At 43.7% G+C, this 9,046-nt stretch overlaps 1 protein-coding gene across 3 annotated transcripts in view; it reads right to left on the reverse strand.

The window, feature by feature from the left end:
* TEX10 (testis expressed 10) overlaps positions 1 to 7,840 on the reverse strand; it is a 46,524-nt gene extending 38,684 nt beyond the window's left edge. For all 3 annotated transcript variants that reach the window (XR_014943444.1, XM_015855092.3, XM_085539805.1), the window contains exons 1-3: positions 7,539 to 7,840; positions 4,181 to 4,369; positions 2,904 to 3,610 (exon numbers count right to left, since the gene is read on the reverse strand). Coding sequence is in view for 1 of the 3 variants with exons in the window: in XM_015855092.3 (XP_015710578.2) it covers positions 2,904 to 3,610; positions 4,181 to 4,360 (887 nt within the window). In the remaining 2 variants the exon portion in view is untranslated. The remainder of the gene's footprint in view (positions 1 to 2,903; positions 3,611 to 4,180; positions 4,370 to 7,538) is intronic.
* Between the last annotated feature and the right edge of the window lie 1,206 nt (positions 7,841 to 9,046).

A 9,046-nucleotide genomic window follows, 5' to 3' on the forward strand; every position in this document is an offset into this window, starting at 1 on the left:
GTCACTCAGGTCTTCTCCAGTTTACTAAGCAGCTTCTCAGCAGGAACAGATGCTCTACTGTTTGGCTTCAGTACCATTTCCATTCCAAAACAAGATCATACACCTTGGTATCACCAAATTCAAGTTGCGCAGCCTTTCCATTTTCCCAAACCTGAAATGAATTTGATGCAGAAGGCAGCAGTCAGCACATAATGCAGAGAACATCCTATTGATTTCCTAATTCATTATGACCTTTTATTCACATAGAGTAGGAAGACCTAACACACAACATAAAATAATAGTCTTATGATGTGCACTGCTGAACCATTCAGCACTCCAAGTTCAGAGGAGATCTACGCAGTTTACCAAGACTGACACTGCTGTCTGCTTTGAAAATCTTGTTCTGTAATCACTAGATTATCTAGGATCTGGCACCTCTACCTATGGAACTTCCAAGAGAAACACAACTTAGGAACTAAAAAAAAATCTATCTTATTAGTGATATTTGTACTTTTTAAAGAATAAAGTTGAAACTTATTCCTGAATGTGTTTAAAAGCCTTTTGGATGTGGTGCTCAGGGGCATGATTTAGTGGTGGGTTGTTAATAGTTAGGGTAGTACAGGTGGCTTGTGGTTGGACTCGATGGTCTTTAAGGTCTTTTCCAACCTGAGCAATTCCATGATTCATTGCACGCACACAATGCAATCATAGCTACTCCCACTTTGATCAACTCTTCACTACCTACAGTTAAGACTTTACAACTTCTGCATGGATTTCTCGAAAGAAAAAAAAAAAAAAAAAGAAAAATACACTGTTTGAGATTTTAGAAGTCTTCAAAGTACATTAAAGACCTTTCATACCTCTTACCTGAGAGGTAAAGGGAATGACTGTTAAAAGTCATTGTTGGGATTGGATGAGAAAGAACTAAGCTTCTTCAGATTACTAGAAAAGATTTCACAAAGAAGGGCCTTATGCTATCAGGTATCTATGCTGTTTCTCACAGCAAATAGAAAAGCTACCAGAATTCCTTTTGCTCTTAATATACCATGAATATCCAGTAAACTTTATAGGCCCTTTAAAAAAAAGAAAAAAAAAGAAAAAGACTACACCAAAACCATGAGTATAAGCACTAAAAAGAGAAATATTCAAGTACCTTATACGAGCATTCTTTCTCCTTCCACTCTTCTGTTCTGCTGCCATCAGCTTTCTCTGCCAGCTTTGCCTTGGATGTTAGCAACGTTTCCTTCTACTCTTCTGGCTCCTCCTCACGCTTGCAAATGGCTTTTTGAAAGTATTTATAACCAGAAGCGGACCACGATGTTTCATCGAAATCAAGCTCCTCAGAAAAGGGGAATCCAATTCAGGTGACACCAGATGTAAAGTTTACTTTCCTAGACCTTGGATACAATGCACCTTTAACTACTACAGGGCACAGAACATCACACTGCGCATCATTCAGTGCACAATACAAGAATCCCCTGATATTCAGCGGTCCGTAACTGTATGATGCTGAATACACAGATGAAATCCTTAGGACTGTTTTTCACTGAGCAGTGAAAATATCACTGCAGCAGATATTGTTGGTTGTGACCAAACTCTTATACTACAGTAACAACCACTTTCCTAAGGAACAAGCTGCATATTTGATTGAACTTAATGTAAGCGTCCTACACCTACAGTAAGTAATCCACTCCCTACCAAGAGGAAGCCTAAAAGAATAGGAATGGAACAGTCACTAGCGTGTCACTGGCGTGAAGGCGGAAAAGACCTGCTAATTCAGACAAAGACCTGTGGTATTAAAAGAGAACACCACTTCTTCTGTGCCTCCTTCAAAGATGGGAGGAAGACATAACGACAGATTAAACAGTGGGTTGTTTTCTTTGTTCTGTCACTGACCTCCTTGGATGAATTTGGTAAAACCCACTTTAGTGTAGTTGGTCTTCCTCAGCAGTAAAACAAAAGTTGTGGTTTCTCTTCAAACCGCTTTGAAATCTATGAACTAGAAGCGCTGTGTAACAGCTAAACAGCATTTATTTTTATTTTCAGGTAGATCTTTCCAGGTGTTCTATCACCACATATGTAACATCTACAGAAGCACATATACACAAGGATGGCAACATTCAAAGGTACTGTAAGAAAAAGGCTGGGGAGGAAGGGTCCCCTCTGGTTTGAGGAGTGAGGGAATCAGGAAAGAGGGAGAGAAACAAATATCGTTAGTTATTTCTCCCTAAACTTCAGCTCAGGTCTACCCAGAGAGCTACTATAAACCACACAGACCTTTCTGTGACTGAACTAATCATGCCTCTTCCCACTTTCAACAATCTCAGTTGAAACAGTCTCAACTGAAACACCTTTTATTTATAGTGAAGATATTAACTGATCAATTAAGAACACCTCGAACTGGAAACTCAGCAGAACTTCAAACAGCCAGACACACTGTTTTACAAAGAAGTTACTTTAAAATGAAGAAATTAAGACTCCATCTAATGCTATTATACTCTCTAAGGTAAAAGCATAAGATTTCAGTCAAATTCATATCACTGTGTAACAAATACATTTACATTCAGTACAGAGAGATCTGCCTGCTTGCCCCTACACTTATCTGACAGCCTGCAATAACTTGTAGTCTTCGGTTTGCAATCCAAAATAAACACTCAAGAGCTGATCTTCCGGTACTAACATATCATAAAGTTTTAACTTGCTAGCAAGAAAGTTCATTATCTACACACAGCCCACTCATCTATCGAGTATTTCCCAGTTTCCAAGCTACTACAGTAAAACTGCACATTACCCTGAACAACACTCTAGAGGCATCGTCACAATAAGAATTCAATAGTTGCTTTCAACAGCAATAAGCCACAGTTTATCATAAACCGTAACCATACAGATGACATTAACTTATTTTGGAATTAACGCCTTCTCACCTCAGTCTAAATGATGAGTTCATCTTTGGTCGTAAGCCACCGTTTTCATACAGATGTATGTGTTGTTGATTATTTGCATGGACCTTCCAGCTTATAAATATTGGGCTCCTCACAGAATGAGGGCTGTCCTTTTGTTCTTGAAGCCCCTCATCTTCTATTTCATTGGATCCATCAACCACTGCCTGGAGGAACTTCTTGAGCCTGAAAAGTACATTTAACCTCCACTGCTGAGACGTTACCCTGCGGTTTGGGTTAACAGACAGCATCCAGGAAAGTTTGTCTTTGCTTTTCAGTCTTTTTGACAGTTGCTGGTGAGAAATAAGCTCTACAAAGTTCTTCAGTAATATACTACTGCGGTCTGTAAGAAGAGCTGGGTACGCTTCCAATAAAACATCCAGGACTTTCAGTGAATCCTCCTGAATTCCTTCACTGATGTGAGTCATGGCACTGGAGAGATGGGCACTTACCAAAGGAAAAAACGGGGCGATCTGCTCAGCTCTTATTTTTGAAGCCAAGAACTGAAGCAGGTGAACAGCCGCTCCCCTGACACCAGAATCTTTGTCTGTAAACACTGCTGCCACTTCGCTAATTATATTTGAAAGGTGTGCATCAATTAGAAACGGAAACTGAGACAGGAGATCTTTGAGCCCATGAAGCGCATTTTGTTTAACCCCAGGACTATAATGGTGCATCTGCGAAAGTAAATCCTGGAAGGAAAGAAACATGATTATTATCGTTATTACTAAGCTTTTTCAAATTCTTTACATACATTCTAGTACTTTTTTCTTTTAATAAACATTAAGAAATACAGAATCTGTTCTGATGAAGCACCGCTGCCTGTAGAAGCACAGTAACTTCTATTGGTTTGTGGTGCAGCAATGAACAAATCAGCAATATCCAAAAACAGGAAAAACAAGATACCACGACTTGTTCTTCAGGTAACAAGATAACTTTCATACTTAAGTAAATATACAACCCTACTGACTTAGCAGAGGTTTTGAAACCCTGCTAATACATTATAATCTAAGACTTTTGAAAACAGCATTAATCCCAGATACTTTGAAGAGGATGCAACTTCAGCTTTCCATTGCTGAAAAGCCTAGCCTTGAGTTATACGCAGGTCCAGCAATTTAAGTCACTTAGTTCAAAGGTTGGCTTAGTTTTATGTCTCCATTTTCTTTTCTTTTTAAATATATCTTCCTTTTTATTTAGACTCTGATAATGATAGGAACTCAGGCAAATGTCATTATCATTCATAACATTCACCCACCACATACCTTTATGTTAAGTTTCCTGTTTTGTGCAGTAAGCATTCCATCTTCTTTGAGCTGTTCAGGGATTTGTATGGCCTTTGTTTTGAAAGTAGTATCTGTTGCATTTTCTAGCCTAGGCTTTTTTTTCCCAACTTTAAATTTCACTTTCTGAAAGTCTTCTTGATGTTTCCTTTTTTTAGTCATCCTGACTCTCTGCAAAAAAGACATTCAGAATTTCAATTGGATTCAACACAAACATTTTCACAGAATCACAGAATTATCAAGGTTGGAAAAGACCTAGGTGACTCCACCACCTCCCTGGGCAGTGCATTCCAATGCCTGACTACCCTTTCCGAGAAGTAATACTTCCTAATGTCCAGCCTGAATCTCCCCTACAGTTGTTACTTATTTCTTCTGCATCAGCTCCTGCCCACTGTTGAGACAGGACACCAGGCTGAACAGACCTAAAGCCCCTGGTCTCCTATTTGGTTGTCCTCACTTTGAGAAAAGCCTTACTGAAAATGATCACTTGAAGGTCTTCACCTTCTACTGCTTTATCAGAATATATTGGAGTTGTGGGTTCTTTTTCTTTGTTTTTTGTTTCTTTCATTTAAAAAAGGTTCTGCCAATAAAGCAACTTTTCACACACTCAACACCTGCCAAGGCTAAAGAGCTCAGTGGAATGTCTTATTTCATCTGCACATTGCTTAGCAACTCAATCACAACCAGCATACCTGTCTGCACAGGTAAAATTGTGGATCTCATCACGCCTTCACTGACAACACAGCACACAGGACCAGGCAAACTTCCACTACACTCTCAAAAGCGCCGGCTGTGCATTAACAATTAAAAATGTCAATAGCAGGACACGGGGAAATAGTTTTAAGTTAAAAGAGGGAAGATTCAGGTTGGATGTTAGGGGGAAGTTCTTCACTAGGAGAGTGGTGAGGCCCTGGCACAGGCTGCCCAGGGAGGTTGTGGATGCCCTGTCCTTGGAGGTGTTCAAGACCAGGTTGGACGGGGCCCTGGGCAACCTGATCTAGTAAAGGTGTATGTTTGGTGGCCCTGCCAGGCAGGGGGGTTGGAACTACATGATCCTTGAGGTCCCTTCCAACCCAGGTCATTCTGTGATTCTGTGTGATTCTGTGAAAAGGAGGAAAAAAAACCAAAAAAACAGAAGGCTAAAAAAAGCACAGAGTGTGAAAAGATGCTGCAAAGTTAAGTCATATTTAATAAGGCATAAAAAATAAGGTGGTAACAACAGCTCTACGTAGATGCATGGTCATAGTGAACCAGACACGCAATGAGCAGAACAAATTAAAACCAACACTTTGGTTTCTGCTCAGCCTTCAATACATCTGTACAGATAAGAGCATGCTTAGTTCAGCCAGATCAAAGAAAACAGGCTACACCGCTGGCTCCTTATCTTACTTCCCCCGCCATTCCCATACTTCTAACTTCAATGCCACAATACTCAACATCACACACGAAACATGCTCAGATTTCCATTAATTAAGACCACGAAACCAGTCTGATGAGCCCTAGAAGTCATGGAGATTACTACAATTTAAAAGGGGAAGGAGGAATAAGCAGAAAGTGGTTATGATGTTTAACGTTTCACAGCTTTCTAATAACAAAAATCATTTAATGCAGCTGGAATCTCATTGCTTCCATACCTCACTGCACACAGTACTTGTATACAGCTTTAAAGGTTCAGGCTGTCAGGGCTATAAACTTGATTCCTTTTCAGCTTATGGCTGAGCTACTTTTTTGAGCTACTCTGTGGGTAACTGGCTTTTGGCCATTACTAATAATTGAATATACTAATTATTATATATTACTAATATTGTGAACATAAGGTTCAACATTCTGAGACTAATTTTATTGGGAAAAAAAAAAGTATACATTTGTGACTAAACCCAGAATAAAGCCAATATGATCACCACTCACTCTAGGAAATAGAATTCCACAGCTGATTTTTCAATTGGTAGATCTGTGCTGCATTACATTACTTCTTATCCAGATCACAGCCCTATTTAAGGCCATTTGAACTGAAGTTTTTGCACTAGTATATAGTAACTATATAGTATTTTTAAATACCCTGGGTTTTGGTCCTCCGATAACAAGACACATTAGCATCCAACAACTCTGGTTTTGTAACCTTTTGGGGTTTTGTTTGAGGGCTTTTTTTAAACCTCATGCATCCTTTAGTGAAAAATTACACCAAGTTTTTTCTCTCCTCAATTGCACAATGCAGAAACAGCAGAAAACTCGCTGTCAGCAGGAGCAGGGAGGTGACTGTCCCTCTGAACTCAGCTCTGGTGAGGCCACACCTCAAGTGGTACCTTCATTTTTGAGCCCCTCGCTACAAGAAATATATTGAGGCCTTGGAGCGAGTCCAGAGATGGGCAACAAAGCTGGTGAGGAGTCTGGGGCACAGAACATGGGACTCAGGGGAGACCTTATCTCACTCTGCTGCCTGAAAGGGGGTGATAATGAGACAGAAGTCAGCCTCTTTTCTCAGGTAACAGAGATAGGATAAGAGCTGATGGTCTTAAGTTAAGGCAGGGTAGGTTCAGGTTGGATATTAGGAACGCTTTCTTTTCATACAGAGCGGTGCTGCAATGGCACAGGCTGCACAGGAGGGAGGTGGTGGAGTCACCATCCCTGAAGGTGTTCAGCACTGTGTGGATGTGGGACTGAGGGATGTGGTCAGTGGGCACGGTGGGGATGGGCTGATGGTTGGACGACATGACCTTAGCACTTTTTTCCAACCTTAATGGTTCTGTGGATGCTTTCTGCCATGCTTGCTTTAACAGAGACATTAAGGTCTCACCCTACATGACGAAGCATCTGCCTTCCACTTAACTTTATAAATGCAGGCATGCACACACTTGAATAAAATTAAGTTACTTTAAAGGAGAAAGCCTATAAAATACGAAGTGGTAGTTTATCTCACAATATCACAGAATCACAGAATGACCCGGGTTGGAAGGGACCTCAAGGATCATGTAGTTCCAACCCCCCTGTCTGGCAGGGCCACCAAACATACACATTTACTAGATCAGGTTGCCCAGGGCCCCGTCCAACCTGGCCTTGAACACCTCCAAGGACGGGGCATCCACAACCTCCCTGGGCAGCCTGTTCCAGGGCCTAACCACTCTCCTAGTGAAGAACTTCCCCCTAACATCCAACACGAAGGCGAAGCATTAAGAACCACGCGGCTCTCCCCACCCCGGCCCTGCCCTCTCGGGACGCCTCCAGGCTCTTTTCGGCCTCCCTCACACCACGCTCGGTGTGCCGCACCACCGCGATCCGCCGAGCCCAGCCCCGCACGGACCCCATAGGGCCGGGCCTCCCCCCCGCCCCGCCGGTACCGTACCCGCCGCCCGCCGCAGGCGGTGCCCGCCTAGGCAGCCGCTCGCTCCTCCCGGCGCATCTTCGACCGTGCCGTGCTGCGGGGCCGCCCTGCAGCCGGCTGTCGGTTCGGCGGGGAGCTTTCCCGCGTAGGGAAGGGGGGCGGTTCACACAAAAGGGCGCGATGCGGGCAGAGCCGCGCCGCCTCCTTCCCCTCCTCCGTCCTCCGCTACGGGCAACACGACGACGCCGCCGGGCCCCGCTCGCGCCGCCCCGGCCCCTCGGTAACCACGCGGCAGCCGAGCCCCCTTCCGCCCCCGGCAGCCTGCCCGGAAACGGCCGCACACGTGAGAGGCGGCGGACAGCGAGCGCGGGAGCGGACACAGCGCGCTTCCGACCAGCGGCGCCCCCTGCCGTCATGGAGGTCCACACGAGTCGCTATTCCAACAAGGATCCATCTCCAGCGCTACAATGATGGGTTTGCATTTACACCGGCCCCACAAAGATGGGTTTTCCACTCTGCAGCAACGCACAGCTTCAAGCAGGAAACTTTATTGAGAAAGACGGTCTTAAAAGAATAGCAGGACAATAGCAGGACACGGGGAAATAAATGGTTTTAAGTTAAAAGAGGGAAGATTTAGGTTGGATGTCAGGGGGAAGTTCTTCACTAGGAGAGTGGTTGGGCCCTGGAACAGGCTGCCCAGGGAGGCTGTGGATGCCCCGTCCTTGGAGGTGTTCAAGACCAGGTTGGACGGGGCCCTGGGCAACCTGATCTAGTAAAGGTGTATGTTTGGTGGCCCTGCCAGGCAGGGGGGTTGGAACTACGTGATCCTTGAGGTCCCTTCCAACCCGGGTCATTCTGTGATTCTGTGAAAAGAAGCAGGAAGCAAAACAAGAGGAAACTAGCCATAGCATGAGATGTATTGGCTTTAAATTGTTCCAAGGGGAGGTTCGGGTTGGGTATTAGGCAACGTTTTTTCTCAGAAAGAGTGGTAATGTGTTGGAACAGGCTGCACGGGGAGGTGGTGAAGTCACCATTCCTGGAGGTGTAGACGTGGCACTGAGTGTCATGGTTTAGTGGGCAGGGTGAGGATGGGCTGGTGGTTGGACTCTGCCTTTCCAACCTTAATGATTCTACAAGAGCAGAACATTTCCAGAACTTGATAGCAGAGCTCATCATAACCTACACCAGACAGTAAGACTTTGTTGCACAGTCAAAACTTTCCATCTCCTATGAATACCCTTCTCTTTTCCAATTTATGCCTTCTAAAGGACCCCTCAGTTAAAGATAAGTTCCCCAAAGCTCTCTGATGCCTCAGTAAAATACAGTGAACTAACACAAAGCTAAAAGAAAAAACCAATTCCTGCTTGATATATTTTTCTTGTGTCTCAGTGGTACCGTAACAACCAATGTATAACATCAAATACAGTCAGTAACATTCCTAAGGTTGGACATTAGGATGAACTTCTTTACAGAAAGGGTAATTAAGTACTGAAATAGGCTCCCCAGGGAGGTGGTTGAGTCACCATCCC

The sequence above is a fragment of the Coturnix japonica genome, chromosome 2 (genome assembly GCF_054131305.1).
Source record: "Coturnix japonica strain WE chromosome 2, WE-NBRP24, whole genome shotgun sequence".
Taxonomy (NCBI): Eukaryota; Metazoa; Chordata; class Aves; order Galliformes; family Phasianidae; genus Coturnix; species Coturnix japonica.